The 18432-nt window shown below is 39.1% G+C and overlaps 3 protein-coding genes across 4 annotated transcripts in view; 2 read left to right on the top strand and 1 right to left on the bottom strand.

Annotated features, from left to right (window-relative positions):
* On the top strand, positions 1-3322 carry LOC142981069 (uncharacterized). Its single transcript, XM_076126741.1, has 3 exons — positions 1-301; positions 2557-2653; positions 2901-3322. Exons 1-3 carry the CDS (start codon positions 176-178, stop codon positions 3269-3271), a joined length of 594 nt encoding a protein of 197 aa, XP_075982856.1. The 5' UTR covers positions 1-175; the 3' UTR covers positions 3272-3322.
* Positions 3323-3478: 156 nt separating this feature from the next.
* LOC142981068 (uncharacterized) lies at positions 3479-17696 on the top strand. 2 transcript variants are annotated; one of them, XM_076126740.1, is made up of 8 exons: positions 3479-3916; positions 10579-10858; positions 12775-12908; positions 12989-13161; positions 13238-13503; positions 13596-16335; positions 16428-16825; positions 17039-17696. In XM_076126740.1, exons 2-8 carry the CDS (start codon positions 10693-10695, stop codon positions 17338-17340), a joined length of 4179 nt encoding a protein of 1392 aa, XP_075982855.1. In that variant the 5' UTR covers positions 3479-3916; positions 10579-10692; the 3' UTR covers positions 17341-17696. The 2 variants fall into 2 exon arrangements, with proteins under 2 accessions (XP_075982855.1, XP_075982854.1); XM_076126739.1 differs by lacking the exon at positions 3479-3916 and adding an exon at positions 8794-9168.
* A 178-nt stretch (positions 17697-17874) lies between these two features.
* LOC142981136 (dynein beta chain, ciliary-like) overlaps positions 17875-18432 on the bottom strand; it is a 40856-nt gene continuing 40298 nt past the window's right edge. The window contains exon 80 of the mRNA XM_076126827.1: positions 17875-18074. Within this exon, the coding sequence (XP_075982942.1) occupies positions 17975-18074 (100 nt within the window). The 3' untranslated portion in view covers positions 17875-17974. The remainder of the gene's footprint in view (positions 18075-18432) is intronic.

Genomic DNA, 18432 nt, shown 5'->3' with positions numbered 1-18432 from the left:
AAGAGTATCTCAGTGGAGTCTAGTCGCTCTCCGGCTGTGTTAATAAGTGCTCGTACTTAATGTGTGACCGAACAACAATCTAGTCAGTCGTGCATATTTATTATTTTAAACTTAAGTAAACTTGGGACCATAAATCAGACCATTTAAACGAATTAAAACCAAGAACTGTATCAAAATGTTGTCTTCAAGGAGTTTATTAGTCATGTGTTTAGTTATCGGTGTGACAATTGCTAAGAACAATACTAGAGAATCTATTGGTTTCCCTGAGGCTGAAGAGGATGCTAACTTATCTAACAAAGACGTAAGTTATTAATATTTGAAGAAATTTTGCTTAAATTATAATTGTGCAAACTTCGTGTTATCCGTATGTTTATTCATTTAGTTAAGTATGGGGTATCTAAGTAAATTTTTCCTTAAGTCAAACGAGTTTTTTTAATTTGATCATCAACAATAGTGATGCGAGTTTTTGTCCAACTTGCGATTGTGGTTTTTGTTAGTTTATAAGTTTTTATTTACAGTAAAATGTTTATGTCGTGTGTTCAATGGACGCGTCGCATTTTGTTTGTCAATTATGTCGTGACCTTCCAACGTGCTGTTAGGTCAGGGGTCTTTAACTGATTTGTTCGAGTAATCTCGTTGTTTACATTTAATTTTAATTCATACAATCGCTTTATAGCCGCGTTGAATAAATAGTTCAAACGAGTTATTCCGTTCGGATCCCCAATACTGATACCCTAGTATTTTAAAATTATTTTCTATTCCGGTCTGATCCCCCGTATATAAACATTATAATAAATTTAAATATTTCATTCCGATCGGATACCCTGACTGTTTATATACGGGGGATCAGACCGGAATAGAAAATAATTTTAAAATACTAGGGTATCAGTATTGGGGATCCGAACGGAATAACTCGTTCAAACTTATGAAGATATCACATATTTTGTTTATTTTCTACATAGCCTGGTCACGAGCCTAGTATACACTGTGCAAAGAGGAAAATTCAATTAATATTTTCCCATCCAGGGATCGTACTTGGGACCGCTTCGTCAATTACAACCACTCTCACTTTGTCTTCTGGTTTCTTTATTGCTACTATCACTGACAATAAAAATGTCAACTACTGGCTGTTTATTTCATTTTAATGACTCACGCCATTAAATTAGGCTTGAAAAAATATGTGTTCAAACCAAAGCTGTAAATTTTATTACTGTTGAACGATTTTCTTTCGTCTAAAGAGATCCTCGTCGAAATACAGGTTTTTTGTGGCGCAAACTTGTTTTGAGGTATGATTTTATTTGGTCAATTTTCCCAACAATGTGGGGTTTTCCAGCGCAGTCAGCAGTAGTTATAAAGTTCAGTGAATGATTCCTCACTTTATTTATGCGGAAATGATGCGGAATTAAGTCAATTGTTGTTTATTTACTGATGAAGACCCTCACTTGAAAAGATAACCTATATCGTTTATTTAACACGAGGAAGTTCCGGGGATTCCTTCATGACCTTAAATGAACGTAGTCATCTATAGCGTTATGTTACTTTGAACTTAGAATAGTATCACAGAATATAATAAGTAAATCAAAAACCTCCTCGCGTCAGTCTGTAATTTACGTATTTATACAAAAAATGGGTTTTCTGCGGTTTTCACCAATCTGTCTAATGATTCATGTTTGATGAATGAAGTAGGTTTTAGTGTAAACAGGTACCGAGATTGGTGTAAACAGCTGTCATCGCGTATAGTTTTGTCCGTCTCATTTCTACTTGGAATATTCTATAGTTTGTATATGATTATGATTTCTTCTCATTTATTAATTGTGGGTATGGGGTGGTTCATTCACCCGTGCCTATACCTTCGCGTATGACAGGAGTGATATTAATATATGTAATTACTTGATACTTGATTCCTTCGCGTGAAAAGATTTCACGGAATATGCTTTTTCAGCCTTAAAACTATTTGAGTTGTGTACGTGAGGTACACAACTCAAATAGTTTTAAGGTTACTCATTCAGTAGATTTGGGTAACACCCATACTTCTATGACTACCTAATAGATATTTTTCGAGAAAATTGTACAAATGCTAAATACTATTTGATGCTATCTAATGAGATGATGAGATGGCCCGTGACCGGCTGTGGAGTATATTAACAATTATTTTTTGAGGATAAATGTTTGCAACAGATACATACCTGTATATTCATTAAACTTGATCTGCTCCTTTCCTTTTCGAAAGTGGATAAAGTTTAAAGTTTTGTGGCCTATCCTTTCACGTGCTTTCTCCAATTAATTTTTGCATTGCAGCCATGCAGTGCAATTTCAATAACGAGCTTTTTAATAAACTCTTCACTAAAAACTATATCTACACGAGTAAAATTATGCAGGGCAAGGGTCTCCTCCCAAGCTAGGGGGAGGGGTTAGGCTTTGAGTCCACCACGCTGGCGAAGTACGGGTTGGGGACTTTAAGATTGTTAAAATGAAATAAACGAGTCTCTAAATTTGAATTGATTGAGTAGGTAGTTCTTCATGTTCAGTATCTCATAAATGTGTGTAATGTTTCAGAATCGTCAGCCGGTGTACATCCCCGCCATGTGTCCTGTGAACGAGTTGTTCTACCCCGGCGATCAGAAAGACGACTGGATCTGTGACTGTAGGCCAGGTATGTAAACGAGGTTTTCAAAAATACATTATTCTTGATCTACACCACAAACTGTATGGTAAAACTTACAAGTTTTTCTCATAAGAATTTATTCGCCGATTACTCTGATTGAGACCGTGCATTTGGTATTTTTGTAGTGTACATACAGACCGCACTTTACAGTGATATGCTATCAGTATCTTGGGATTTTAAATTTTACGGTTTAATGGAGGCGCAATAACTTAAGGTATTATTTCATGTGTTTCAGCGTACTTGTATCACCCAAGATCGGACGCGTGTTGGCCTGCATACAGAAAGGGTCCCTGCGACGAGGGCCAATACTTAGTTCTTCAAAAAGACTCAGCGATCCCCGTCTGTGAGAAGAATCCTTGCACTGCTGACAACTTTGTGCAATACCAAGGACGCTGTGAGAAACTGGCTACCATAGAACCATGCAGACACTTGTGGCCCATCCCTGCAGCGCTGGCAGTCAACTCCACCAGCTTAATAGTCAACTGCGAACGACTCAACTTCGAGTCCAGATTCGGAGACCCCGTCAAACCTAGTCTAAACTCTGTGCAGTGTCCACCCGGGTGCAAGAGAAGTATTAACGGAAAATGCACTCCCTCCACTTCATAGTAAAATATAATTGTGATTTAATGTTACGTGTTCATAAATACTTAAGCTTTTTGTGTGGACTTTAATTTTAGAATAATGATTATTATAATTTTGTAATTCGCTAACATAACACGCCAAATGTGCTAGAAAAGTACTCTACAAACTCTAGAATAGACTGCAATAGACTGAATATTATAGAATTAATTTCGTTAGGCGTTATGAATATGATAAATCGATATTCATGTTAATTAAGTTACATCCCCTAAAAGTAGTTGGACACGCGGTCTAACCTTGCACAGTATGGCACGACGCCGGCGGGAGGCTATGGCAACGCTGGGGCGTCCCTCGTGTAGTCATGGCGACTTCGCCGACCCGTGTGCCACACACCATGGCTTTGTCATCGGCGTTTATTTACCAATTACCACAATGGACAACGACGTGGCTGTCTGCACGCACCTGTATCGACGACCCTCGTGATAACATCACTAACCGAATATTACTTCAAGTCATAATGAACTCATGTTCAATCGCTGTGTGCTAGTCGAAGCGAGTGCTCCAGGTAGAGCTTGATTGACGGCTCGGTGGAAAGTTCGCAATATTTTCCAAGTGAAAAGTGCAGTTCTGTGAAATATATCACATAAAGAAACATGCAGCAGTTGAAATGTGGTAAGTTTTGGTTTAATTAATAGTTCACAGAAGCTTTTCATTTATACAGGGAAATCAAAAGCGCTTTCACGTGATATATAACACAATAAAATGGTTTTATAGTTCAGTAACGAACCTAGGTCCAATAGGCATATAAATGTCCAATAAATTAAAGGTAATATATAATAGATGTGGTAGGTTCTGCGCACGGTACGAGAGTGATCGTTTAATTTCCATATAATCGCGAGCGGTGGCAAGCTTGCTGCTATCGCGGTTGATCGCTGACCCATATTCCACCCGACCGCTGACCACTGACCACCACAACCACTAACTCTGATTAACTGTCGTACCACGACCTTCGTCGATTTTGTTATGGCAGCTAACCGGAATGTTATTTCCTCCCAGGCTACATTTTGCGGGCCACCTACTTTATTCATGTCGAATACTCTGATAAAACTAACCGATACAATAATATCACGGGTATTTAATGTAGGGTCTTAATAACCGCTGTAATATTAAGTGGAACATGATAATATTCTATGAACCCTAGTAAGCTGGTGTGATTGTACGATTAATTCGAGTTTAAAGTCAGACTGATTTATTTTTGAAACATCACCGTGGAGTTATGTGGTTAAGTTTATAAGAAAATGTGCACGTAAATATTTTTACTCAGAGTTAAAATTTTAAAGCAGGTGTCGTGACTTGTAAAAGGTTAGTTTATCGCGGGTGTTCGGAAAACAACAGCGGTATGTGGTCAAGTTACCACCGCAGTAACTAACCTTTTTAATAATACCTGTTTTGTATTAACATACTTAATTTAATGTTAGTAGGTAATAAATTATTAGTCATGCACTCTCACATGAAATTATAAGATTAATATTCTTGATATAAGTAAGTACAGGTACTTAATTATTGCAATTCAACTAACAACAGAGTAAGTTCATATTTTCGCATTATGAACAATTAAGGTATAATTATTATAACAACAGCGGCGGGCGTATGTATTAAAGTTAAGTTACATAGTTGGACAGAAAATTATGTCCTATTATAAAAGTACCTATAGGATAAAATACTCAACCTACCTCAAGTTTACTTGAAAAGGAACTATGAAAACAATGTGAATATAAAATAGCTGCTTAGTATAAATATTTTTTTTCATAACTGAAAACAAGCACGCTGTGCTTGCGTCAAGGCGAGTCCTTGACTTTCACATTTCTGCAAAGGACTTAAAATATGGTGATTAGTGGCGAATACCAATCATATTTTGTAAAGTGGACATGTGTATTTATAATATATTAGTTAACTGTGGGCTAATTGCTCGATAGCATGTTATTGTGTAGTGGTGTAGTGTGTACAGTGTGTAGTGTAGGCGTAGGCAATTTGTTCGTGATAAATTACTTGTTCGCTGCAGTCGTGTAAGTACCCGCACTTGTGCTGGACGCGTCAAATTCTTGACACTTCGCACACGAAGGGAAAAGTAAATATCGTGAAGAACCAGGTCGACACACGGCCTACTTTGCTATATATTTTCCTTGGTACATAAATATCGTATGCACAATACGAAGTAGGTATGTATATGTTAAACCCTTAGGTCTACTTATCGTAAAAGAAAACCTTAACCTATAGTAAAAGACTTAGCAAACGAAAAGCTTAAAGGGAACTTCCGGGCATAAAAAAAATATGCACGTCGCGCGTGATATATTCTTTTCTATGATTTATATGTCCTGTGCTTAATTAACTTTTATTGTACTTGATCTAACTAGCAGATAGTCCCAAATTCACTCCGTGGTAAAAGTAAGGTGATTGAATTCGGGTAGTCTTAAACAAGTAATCAATAAAAATCCAGAAGTAGTAATTTTCCCTAGCTAATGGTAACGGAAAGCATGGTGAGGAAATCTTGCATGCCTAAAAGTTCGTATAACTGTTCTAGAAGGCGTGCCAAGTCCCCAACTTGCACTTGAACATGTCATGGACTCGAGGGCTAATCACTTTCCCATACCGGGAAGACACCTGTCCCTAGAACATTTATTACGTGCCATTTTAGTTTCTCATAAATATTTTTCAATAAAGATTTTCGCTAAGTTTTTGCAACGGTCTCGTAGCACAGAAAGCATGCAATAAAGCTAATTAAGTTCGTGTCGTAAACCAGTCTAGGCGATACTAAAAATAATAAAAATTGTAGGCATAGCTTAATAATAACCTCGAGGCACATTTGAAATTTTTACAACATCGTCAGTGGCCCTTTTCGCTTACAATTGAGGGCAGTGGGTCAACTGAACTTTAGATCTGAAGGAAACTACGGAAAAGCATGAGAAAATCATTTTATTTTCAAATGAGCCCTTGAAGGTTGCGTGAGGTAGGTAGGTAGAGTAGCTACACTAAACTTTGGTATTGCGTGGTGCAGAGGCGTGAAGAATGTGCTTGTATCGCCAAACACACGTGTGCTGTGAACAACATTATAACGCATTATTGTTACACCAACCACCATGTTTTCTTGTAACAATCATTTACTTAAATGTTATTTTAATATGTGTTAGTGATCAAGTCTTATAAATTAGTTTCCTGTTTTGATTGTCTAATGAGTCCGTAGTTAAATGATGCATATCATCGACTGATATCTTAATTGTTTAGATACTAGTTTTATATTTCTTGTAATTGTTATTCTCAAATGACTGGCATATGATTTACCGATGATTTTCCTCAATTATTGTTCTACAACTAAATTTTAGACAGATAAAAAGTAGATACTTACATGGAGAGAGGAACAGTATAAAAATCCTGATAATACTTACCTGAAGACGCTGAACGTTCAAAGGCAGGGGTTTAATAAATGGAGTCTATCCAACTGGTGTTATCTATCATCATTATATTAGACTCCTTATGTATTTATTTTTATTCTCGGTCGCAGTCGCCATATGTTATGAAATAAAAGATCTATATCGAGGACAAAGATGCGCTTATAAACTGCGCCCGTATGCATTTTTGTAAATAAATCACTTGGAAGTTAATCAGATTAACGATATCAATGCCTAGTCCTATTTTGGAGTGCACATGGCCTCCTTATTTTTTGTTCAAGGAGTTAAAGCACAGCTAAACGTATGAATGTTAACCAAAGTCCGCATTTTATATTTAATTCGAAAATAAAAAAAAAACAAAACACTAAATGCGCAGGTAAACGCCATTTAATATTTAGTTTACCTACATACACCTATAATATTAAGATTGTTGAACTCTGGTATTTACTAAGTTTATACTTAAGCCAAGATAAGCCGGTAAAGTGGCTAGTACCGCGATACATTGCCTGTAACATTGTTAGGACTAGAGGTCAATTAGGCTTGCGGCTAGCCAGCTGTGAAAACTCGCATTCTTGGAGTATCGATTGTGGCGACAGTCCTCACTCATGGATTGTTTTGCTTTCGTAAATTCAAGTTTTAAATGGATTTAGGGTCATGAAGACCACACTTAATATTATAAATGTGAAAATCTATATGACTAATTAATAGTACCTATTTAAGAGCTCGTTCAAAAAGCGCTAAGTAGATTTTGATGACAGTGATCACGTAGTATAGTGACAGTTTTTCAAAAATCTACCATTTAGACGAAACGTGGGACGAAAAATGGGCTACACATTTGTATGCTAACATACATAGAGTCGCACTGGTCAGCTAGAAAAGATATAACAAGAACCAAAATGTTCCTTTCTAGCACCCGATAATTACTTCACCACTTCTTCATGCACAGAAGCAATTTATTTCTTTCTGTTTACTTTTAATTCTGTTAAAACCTTATCCTTTTTGTGTCCTTGATACGTAATATTCTTTATTTATGTAGAAATGTTTTATTTTGTAAGTGCATATGTATCCAAAGCATTGTCGAAATCCGTGTAGCTATTTATTTACGAATGAGATGAAGGAATAGATACGGGTAATTAAGGTGCCTACTGTCATAATTTATCAGATATTATCTACTTGCATGCCAACTATGTTATGATAAAGTGAGTTCCTTGTAAAGTTCAGGCAAAAGTGATTCACGCGCAAACTCATCTCTTAACTCGCAACGTAAATTATGTTAGTATGATTACAATCAGCTCGGCGGGGCTGGCGGCGGCAGTGTGGCGTGCCGGCCTTACGTCACGCATCACTCCGCTACAGACTACAATATACACCCACTCGACACACCAACCAACGCGAAACTATAACTAACTCCATAATGAGCACGGTAATGTTTCACGTTCCATCGACGTTCAATCAAACTTGATCCCTAACGTGTCACACACAAGTCACAACCACCATATGCCCTTCACAATTTTTTTGCTAGAAATCCTATGATTGCCGGTCCGACTGTGATTATCCCAACTTTTGACATTTACGAGAGTACAATATTGAACTTACTAATGACCGTAAGCACACGCAATACAATAAGGTACTGCGTTTGGTTCAAGGACACTAAAATGATTGAAATCTTGCTTTACATAAAGCCAGTTTTCAAGGTTGATTTACGGCGAAGATATCTGCAACTTATGTAATGCTGTCTTTTAGTCATTATTACTGAAGTGAAGTTACTAACTATTATCCTTCATTGATATAAATGTGACCCAAATAACGCTTTTAGGTGTAAACTGAATTGCAAATAACCCGTACATCAATTGCTTTGATGTAAAATTCAGTTGGTATTAATTTGATTGCTAGGCATCGGATAACAATCTGCGCTAATGGTGTCAATGTGTTAGTAACATTTAAATATCAAAGCCAACGTCTAGGTACAATATACAATACATTCAATACGTCTAAGACTATATAGTTTTGAAACGGTGACCTGCTTTGAGCACGTTAATAGATTAGGTGTTGGGCGGCGTTGCGTGGCGCCCACCGCCCAGCGCCACCTCTGTCCGAGCGGGCAGCGGCGGGCGGCTCGAGGGCCAGTCTGAGGCACGCGCCCTCCGCGCCCGCTCGCCCTCGCGAGCTCCTCAGCGCTCACCACACAAAGCCGCGACACACGACACACATGGCGCGCAAGCCTCAATAACCCGCTCTGATATGGACAAACGCGCGACCAGCGGCCGGGGCGAGCCCATACCGAGTATCCTCAAAAAACCCAAGGGTCGTCAGAAGGGGGACCTTCTCGACAAGAGCACTAAGATCAAGCGCGAGAAGGCGGAAGGCTCCAAGAAGAGCGGCGATGTGAGCGCGCCGCTGCAGCAGGGTTGCTCCCCCCTCATGTACGCCTGCCAGCAGGCTGACTACAAGGCCGTCGTCGATATACTTAACAAGGACGTGAGTTCAATAACTACATTTCCGTCGAGCGAGATGAAAATATACCGAGTATATTCCCTGCACCGTACACAAACAAAAACTTAAGCTTAGCCGCTTTATTGAGTTATTGACAAAAAATACAAATACAATAAAAATCTTTTGTAAAGCAATATAATCATACTTTATGGACATGAACAATTATTTTAACCGATAAAAATTGGGGGAACGACCATACAAAACTAGGAAAGAATATTTTCAATGGTTTATTTATGAGCACAGCACGCGATGCTAGTCGTCCGTCGATCGCTACACCTCTTTGGTCTGTAAACAACAGGCCGCGGCGCCCGCTCACTGCGCTCTAATGTCTCCCTCGTGTTTTGATATCAATTAGTTGTCAAGACACCGCGGTGTTTTAAATCCATTTAAGAACCTAATCATCATTTATTAAACACCTGTTTTAATGGTAGGTTATGACATCTGAGTTGTATATTATAACAGAAGATAGATAATAGCAACTTTAGTTCGTATGGTGTTACACTTTCAAAGTCTTTGACAGTGGTATCGAATCGAATGGCTTTGATGAAAATGCACCTGAAGCACGCGGTTCACTGGGGGTGGGGGTAAAAGTCAATCAATAGGTTTAGAATTGGCTGGCACACAATAGCAAGGAATCGTTCTCACATGCACACCGAGCGTGAGGGTTACAAATACGGTTGTCTAGTAACTTGACACGTGTCTGCCATAACCTGTTCACCTGTTAACGAGACGGTACACCGCCTCGACAGCGGGGTCATTACTCATTAAATAGACACGCGGTCCCCTATATTCCGTCATATCTATTATGTACACAATACAATTTTTTGTAGTCAAGAACAAACACTTTTTTGGGTCCTGTCAATATTCTAGGAAAATGCCGTAGTTAAGTTTTCGTTACAATTTGTGTTTCTTTTTCACGATATGCTATGAAGAACATGTTTAAGTGCATTATTAGGACTTTTTTAATAATGCGGCCAATCTTACCATCCCACAATCTTCGAACTGATCTTCATAGTGAAAGATATTAATTAACTTTACTGTTGTCTTCTAAAGATATCACAATTACATTTGGCTAGAACATCAGTTCCAGCAGAAACTGCTATTCGAGGGATATTCTTTAATCAAATAAGTTTCTAAGACAATAATTGAAACTGGTATTTCCATTACGACTCTCATATTCAAACGCGGTAAGGACGAAAGTTCAAGAGACGAAACATGGAGGTCCAGGTTCCTTAACCAGCCTGCCGCCCCGGCGGTGTATTTGTGTATAATATATCATCCATTGCCGGTGCAATAGTAGTCGTTATAGTTTCAAAACTGCAATCTGCCAAACACCTTTTAAAATTTACGATGGATATTATGAGATATATCTACTTGTATTTATTCTGTACCCAGCCAGCATCAGTCCGCGTTCGTGACCGTGGTTTGCGCTGCGCGTTGCATTACTGCGCATCGAGCGGCGCTGGCGCAAGCGCAGCTGCGCGCGCGGCGTGCGCGGACCGCGTGCTGATGGCGGCGCCGGTGCTGGCAGACGCGCGCGACGCAGACGGCCTCACCCCCCTGCACCTCGCCGTAGTGCACGGCAACGTGCCGCTCGTGCAGACCCTGCTGGCTGCCGGCGCTGATGTCAACGCGAGGGATGATGAACATCATACCGTCGTCCACTGGGCTACCGGTGAGTGCTACTCCTTATTCTTTTTTACAGAAGTCTACTTAAAAAATAGGATTTAGATAGAGTGAGCGATACTAAAACAATAATATTCTATAATTGTTAGCTGAGTGTCATACAAAACTTCAAAATACGAAAGCAACCGCCATTTCACGGTAAATTAAATGCAATTTATCCACGAATAGCGGCTCGTGAAGGCGTCACAGTAACAGATGGGGAGTAAGTGGTTATCTAATCGGTGTCACTCGGTGGTGTGCGGCGCAGCGTTACCTTCGTGGTTATCATCACGTCGGGCTCGGCGCCAACCTGCACGCAATACCAATTAGTTACCCTCTCGCTTCTGCCAATCAAAATAAGACAAATAACTTGTCAGGGTGTATATACACCCTGACAAGTTATTTGTCTTATTTTGAAGACTGCTCTAGTGTCTCCTGCCAACAATTCATATTTCTCCCTTAATCATGTCAATTATGGATCCTATAAAGATGATTTTGGTTATGTTCTTCGTTGGTATGACCTATCCATTAAAATGTCAACAGTGAAAAAAATGGTACAAAGGAAAACCACGACATTAAAATTTATCGACAAAAACCATTCAGATGTTTTTAGACAATGTGGTCAAGAATAAGATGGGTAGATAATAGGTTTGTTTAACTCTCAACGAATAAGAAAACTTCCATACTTAGGTTCGAAGTATTGTGGCTCACAAAAATACAATCATATATTATAAGGAACACCTACTTACGTCAAATAGTTTATTACAAGTACTCCCTGTTTTTCATATAGATACAATATCGAGAAGGTGATTGATGCCGCAACTTGCAATCCTGGGATTTCCAAGCATTCTACACTTACTTGATGTTAGCGTAAACTTTTTGTTTTCACAGAAATTTATGTTCATGCCTAGGTAATAAACGTACATTTGTTCTTCGTCACAATGTTCTCAGTAAACTTTACTACTAAAACAATTCTATCTAAATTTTGTTTTATGATGTCTTTTTGCCTTTTGTGGTATATCTATATACTTATCTTGTACATTTTTATCAACAGTATTTCAAAAAGAATAATGGCGTTGGTAACAATTGACCTTAACTTTTTGCAAATCCTGAGTTCAACTTCTATAAATATTCAAGAAGGCACGCAATGCTAATGTCGCACTGGCCCATGGCTTTTATTACACCTAGACAAGGTGAAACTATGAACTAAGAACACACATTGTAAGGCTATAAACGGTGTTATCATAGCGCAAGGTTATGTAAGATGGCAGGTGTGTATAATGCAGTACGGCAGAGATCACTACGACATGCAATGTGTGGCCCGAGGCCACGCCGCCTTCCGTTCCGAATGAATTGTGTGACGAATAGAACCGGACTTCCGACTCACAGTTTGTTCCATCCTGCTTTCATGCAATAAATATGAGTCAACTCGACTTTCCGCTCTGAAGAAACTCGATTGAGAACCATATTTAGATATTACTAACTTAGTTTGTTCAAATAACACCTCGTGAAATGATGGCGATTACAGAAGTACCGCATTATAAGTCATCATATGAAATAAGTTGCGGGGACGGTGGTGTTAGGGCTAGTCTGTATTTTGGGGGGATGCCAGGGGGGTGTCCGTTCCGATGTTATTGAGCGGCTAGCAAGGTCGAAGCCTTGAACTCACTCGGACCGCAGTTTGTATCTAGGACTAGGTTTTTCAAAGAACATGAGGGAAAAGGTCGAGCGAGGCTGACAGGTTAATGTTTTATGCAGGTCAACTTGACATGTTAAGGACGAGGGCTGGTGTTCGTAATCGGTCGTTTGAAAGCTATTGCTATTAATCTTGTATGTTTCTTGATTACAAATATCTAAATGACGCAATAATCATTCTTATATTTTCTTGGAAATTCTGCTGAAGAAAACTTTAATGTTTCTTTTCAGTGTGTGGCGAGGTAGGTGCTTTACGAGCAGTGTTGGCAGCCGGCGCAGACGCAGCTACTCCGGATCAGCACGGTGGTTATCCCCTACATTACGCAGCACAGATGTGCGGAGCACCGGCAGCCACTGACCATCAAGTAACTTTAAACTTTACATCAAACATTGGCACTTTATTGTGTACTACGTTATTACATTTATTTTTTCGTCATCATTGTAGAGCAGAGGAGCAGCATTGGAAGTGTTACGTGCATTAGTGAAGGAAGGGGGAGCTAGAGTGGACGTGAGAGATGCTGACGGACGTACACCACTTCTATGGGCAGCGTCGGCAGGATCAGCAGCAGCCGTTCTTGCATTGCACCAAGCGGGATCAAAGGTTGACGATGCCGACAGGTACAAATATAAGAATAACTTTGGAACTCTTCTTCAAAATAAGACCGCAATCCTATATACTCAATAAAATTTTCAGGGATGGATTGACCGCTTTGCATTGTGCGGCGGCCCGGGGACATACAGAAGCTTTAGAAACTCTAGTTGGTTTATGTGGAGCTCGCGTTGATGTATCGGATTCACACGGCTGCACTCCTCTGCATTATGCGGCGGCTCTAGGTCATGCAGATGCAACCTCAGCATTGTTGCAACATGGAGCTGATGCGCATCGCCAAGATAGACGAGGAAGAAGTGCTGCACATACGGCAGCCGCTAAAGGGCAGATTGAAACTGTGCGAATTCTCGGTGAGTGTCGTTTTGTGTCATAAAGGTAAGCCGATGAGAATATTTACAATTAATAAAAATATTTCTAATTTAATATTTTTTTGGATTTCCAGGAGCTAGAGGTACAAACCTGTGGTTAAGAAATTCTAAAGGTGATTTACCTCTACATGAAGCTGTAGCATCGGGCAGGCGAGAATTAGTGAAATGGTTGCTAGACGGTAGACCGTCGCAAGTAAACGCAACTAACCATGAAGGTCGCACACCGTTACATATTGCCGCAGCCACAGATAATGCTGACCTTTGTCGGTTATTACTTGACAGGGGAGCTGAAGTTAATCCAGTTGCTAGGTCATCCAAAAACGAACCACTAACGCCACTCGATTGCGCCACCACACGTGGACACAGATCTACAGCCAAATATCTACAAATGCATGGCGGGTTACCTGCCTCTAAATTAGCTAATACAGAAATCGTAATTGATGGAGCCCCAATTACCGCATTACCAACACGGCGAGTCACCAGTACTAAAATTGATGTTCATGACAGAATCCGAATTGAAAAGAGAGAAGTAGTTGAATTATCTAGTCCAGTTCAAGAAAGACGGAGGTTAAAAGATAGAAACGATAGTGAATCATCAAATGACTCATCCGCTGAAGATACTCGTAGAAAAGTTACAAGAAAAAAGTCTGAGTCGAATAAACATGATAAACATAAAGAACGTAGGAAGCGACTAATGCATACACAAAAGAGCTTCAGTGATGGTTACGACAGCGAAGCCGATGGTTATGAACGAGAAAGTTCACGCGAACGAAAATACAGGAGTTCTAAAAAGAATAGATCAAGAAGTGAACCTGCGAGACGGCATAAACGTAGTCCAAAACATCATCGCCGTTACAAGTCACGTTCCGATAGTTCATCAGATTCTGAATCTTACTCAGAAAAAAAGAAACATAAAAGACATCACAAACGAAGTAAAAGAAAATCAAGTTCTCCATCAGAAAGTAGTAGTTCAGAATCGAGTGAAAGACGTAGTACAAAGCGTAAGGGAAAAAAAACTTCGATTCATATTGAAAATGATGACGAAAAACAAAGTGTTAATATAATTAAATATAAATGCACCGATAATTCTCAGGATAATGATAAAAATGATACTGCTGTTGCTGAAGTAGAAGCTAAACTTGAAGCTGTCAAATTAGAACCAGATAAAGAAGAAAATAAAATAATTAAAAGCGTTGCGCAAAGTGAAACGGAAACAGATACACTTTCAGTAAAAACAAATATGATTATAACTGAAGCGCAAATTCATATGGAACGTCAGTCTAGTCAACACGGAAATTCAGAAATAAACGTAACAGTTGATTCATCAAATAATGTTTCTATCGAAACATCAAATTTGTCAGTAACGCACAAAGATATGACTGAAGAAACTAAAGCAGGTAGTGAAAATATTGAAGAGCAAGCCGCAGATAAAGTATCGATTAAAGACCAAGAATCCGAACCTTCAAAAAGTGGAGATCAAGCAGAATCACCGAAAACTGCGGGTGATGCATCTAGTGCTGACAAACAAGATGTTTCTAGTGAAGATAACAAAACACCAAGTAAAACAGTAGCTGAAGAAAGCCCGGAAGAAAACAAAGTTTCTGATGAACAAGCTAAATCTCAAGGAGAAGAGGAGCAAACAAAGGCAACTGAAAGCGCTGAAAATTTGAAACAATCTAGCAAAGACTTAAGTGAGGGCGCAGACAATGAGTTAAAAGCTTCTTCAAGTTCACTTGTCCGCAGAAAGTCTTTTCAAGTAATTTCTGGACCAGACGAAACTTTGATGCAAAGTAAAGACGCATCTGGAGAATTAAAGACAAGTTTAGATGCTCCCAGCATTGAGCAGACAGAGACACAAGAAAAAACTAGCTCTCCAGCTGTATCGTTTTCAAATAAGGATGAAATAATTGAAAGTAAAGATCCTAAAAGTAAAACTGATCATTTGATGGGAGAATCTGTAGACCATAGTTTGGATCCAGAAACAGATAAACAAATACAAGACAGTATTTTACAAAAGGATAGTAGCGAAAGTAATGCAATGAGTTCAGAAGAGAAAAGAAAGGAGTATGCATCTGCGACGGGAAGTAGTACTGAAAATGCTCAAAGTCTTGACAAAGGTCTTGTAGGTGTGATCGATGACGATAATATGGAAACCAGTGACCGCGCAGTGCAACAAGTCATTCTTGAGAATGTTTCTGGAGAATACGATGTGAATTTGTCACTATCGCAGACGACACCGAAGAGAATAAGGAAGGCTTCTAAAGAGAGTCAGGGTAGTAGTCGAAAGAGTAGTATTTACGAAACAGAAAGCTATAAAGTTTTGTCTGATATTGCAAGTGCGCCTGATGTTACAACAGGCATTCTTAAGAAAACATCCATTAGATTGGACGACGGTTCTTTGGAGGAAGACAGAGAGTTTGTTGGAGAAAAACTTTCAAAAGATGGCAGCTATATTGGAAGAGTTCCAAGTATAAGTGATAACGAACTGTACAGTCATAGCGAGGTCGACGGACGAAGAAAACGATTTCGTAAAAAAGGCCGATCAAAAAGTCGCACTACGATAAGATCAAAAAGTGAAAATTCCGAACGTGGTTACGAATCTAGTGGTCTCATGGACTCTGGATTTGAACCGAGCCCCAGAGCTTTGCAGCGTCGGATCACAAGCCCTCGTCTCGCGGCCTATTATCAACAAAGGAATGCTAGCGGAAGGTATTCTGGCAAATCGGATAGCAGAATTCCTGTTCGGAAGCCAGGAGATAAATACGCTGTTGATATGAAATCTGTAACTCAAAGGATCCAGACCAACATGAGAAGGTACTCCCTTACCCTATTTTCTATTCATTGAAAATGCGTCTCAGGGTAGTTTTTTCTACTTAAATTCTAACCGTATAAAATAATTGTTTCAGATACTACTGCGAAAGGAAGATTTTTCAACACTTATTAGAGCTCAAACGTCTTCAGATACGAACAAGCAAGGCAAACGAGGCTGTTCTCGTGAAACGAGCTATCGAAGAGTACAACAAGTCAAGTTTGGCGCACGTGGGATTGGGTCCTTACAATACACCAGATTTCTCCTTCAGCAGCTTTGAAAAGTTTCTCTATGAAAGTCTTAGGAAGTTACAAAAAAGTGGCAAAAAGCATTTAGATAAGTTACCAGAGAGACCTCCAGTAGACTTCGATTACGGAGAAAGTGAATTGTATAAAATGAGCGCCATTCCCGATAATCCTTGCCTCTGTACTAGTAAAACGCATAGATGTTTCCATGCAGTTCATGCATATACTGGAATACCCTGCTCGGCATACAGTAAGTTTATTTTATTTACTTGGTCGACATATTAAAATTCACGTATGGCTTAGGTATACCTACATGAAATTAAGGATGTAAAATTTAATATTGTACACACAAGATTATTATGTAAAAGGGTCTTAAACGCGATTGAAAATCGACATTTTAATTATTTAAATAATTATATAAAAAATAACAATCATAGGAATGAACAAAAATATCTTTTCACAGTTCCTTACAAGTGGGATCACCACACAATGCCGAAGCCTGCAACAGCTGGTCCGAGTACAAAATCCAAAGGATTTTTACCAAAAATTAGTTCTAAGCCACCTTCCGGAACGGGGAAGGCGCATGTCACGTTGGAGGTGTCCCATGGAACAGAAAAACAGCTAATAGCGTTGCCAGCTGAGAAACTAGACAAGAATAAACGATATTATGTCACATTCACTGTGAAAGGATCAGAGCCAACATCGGATAACGACAACTCTTTACCGAGTGGCACTGTCAATACGAAGAGTGTAAGAAATGGCTGATTATAATGATATGATGAAGTATTCACTGCCAGTTTGAAACATATTATAGTATGTACAGAGAGGCCCATCGTCCGGTCATAGATCGTTCCTGCTGCACTGTGCGAATCTGTTGTGTGATTAGACTGAATGAAGCCGTCCATTTTAAAATTAAAAGAAAGGCATATTTATTTTTATAAACAGATATGGATATTATATTGTGACAGAGTTCTGAGATGTTTGTTTAAGTAAAGATAAGTAAATGTTGTGTAGTCTTCCTGTTAAAGCGTTTTAATGCACAAAATAAATGATGACAAATGTGATTAACGCGCTGTTGTCTGCACCCAAATATTTTGTCAAAATACTCAAACAGTATTAAATTAGTGAGAAGTCTTTGCGTGTTTCATTAAAATTACACTCTGTGAGAGCTTTGTAACGTAAGTTAAGTATGATGCCTAATATACCCAAGTCATAAAAGATTCATGTTTAAGGCGATTGCTGTGTGCAGGGGGTAACATTTACTAAAGATTAAGAATGGGAATTGAGAACATGTTTATCGTGAAATAAATATTTAATAATAACCTAATAAATAACTAAAAAAACATAACATGATAGACACGTGACTAGTACATAAATAGCAGGTACATCGTAATATAAGTTAAACACCAAGTAGCAGGGCAACTCCGGCCAGTGTCCAGCGAGTCGGCTTGTCTTTGGTCTTCAAGTTGAAGGTCCATACGAACGTGGGACCGCGCATTCTGTCAAAATAATTATGACTATAAGATGTACGTATATTAATTGGAAGTCTGCTTGATGCGACTTAAAGCTCGAATCGTCGACTATAACGTGTAATTCAATGACATTTCAATGTAAACAAATAATATCAGTAGTTCGGGTGATAACGTATACGCACGTAGGAAAAGACGACTCCCGCGCTAAGAATTACTTTGTGTCGCGGGGACTTTTACAAACATACAAACAACAGACACAACGTACAACCAAACTATTCAGATCACTATTTGTGGATAGCACAAATAATTATTCCGTGTGGGAACCGAACCCACGACCTCCCGACGCACTGGTAGTGGCGTGGGAACCACCTCAACCACTGCGCCA

The sequence above is a fragment of the Anticarsia gemmatalis genome, chromosome 19 (assembly GCF_050436995.1).
Source record: "Anticarsia gemmatalis isolate Benzon Research Colony breed Stoneville strain chromosome 19, ilAntGemm2 primary, whole genome shotgun sequence".
In the NCBI taxonomy this organism is placed as follows: Eukaryota; Metazoa; Arthropoda; class Insecta; order Lepidoptera; family Erebidae; genus Anticarsia; species Anticarsia gemmatalis.
Note: the sequence above shows the minus strand (reverse complement) of the source record. Positions and strands in the feature narration are given on the sequence as shown.

Bases quoted from the DNA above. Each gene is read 5' to 3' on its own strand.
- LOC142981068 (XM_076126739.1), top strand. From the start codon at position 8,932: ATGGACAAACGCGCGACCAGCGGCCGGGGCGAGCCCATACCGAGTATC. The intron at 10,859-12,774 runs GTGAGTGCTACT...GTTTCTTTTCAG, and splicing joins CGTCGTCCACTGGGCTACCG to TGTGTGGCGAGGTAGGTGCT. The intron at 16,336-16,427 runs GTACTCCCTTAC...TAATTGTTTCAG, and splicing joins ATCCAGACCAACATGAGAAG to ATACTACTGCGAAAGGAAGA.
- LOC142981069 (XM_076126741.1), top strand. From the start codon at position 176: ATGTTGTCTTCAAGGAGTTTATTAGTCATGTGTTTAGTTATCGGTGTG. The intron at 302-2,556 runs GTAAGTTATTAA...GTAATGTTTCAG, and splicing joins CTAACTTATCTAACAAAGAC to AATCGTCAGCCGGTGTACAT. The intron at 2,654-2,900 runs GTATGTAAACGA...CATGTGTTTCAG, and splicing joins GATCTGTGACTGTAGGCCAG to CGTACTTGTATCACCCAAGA.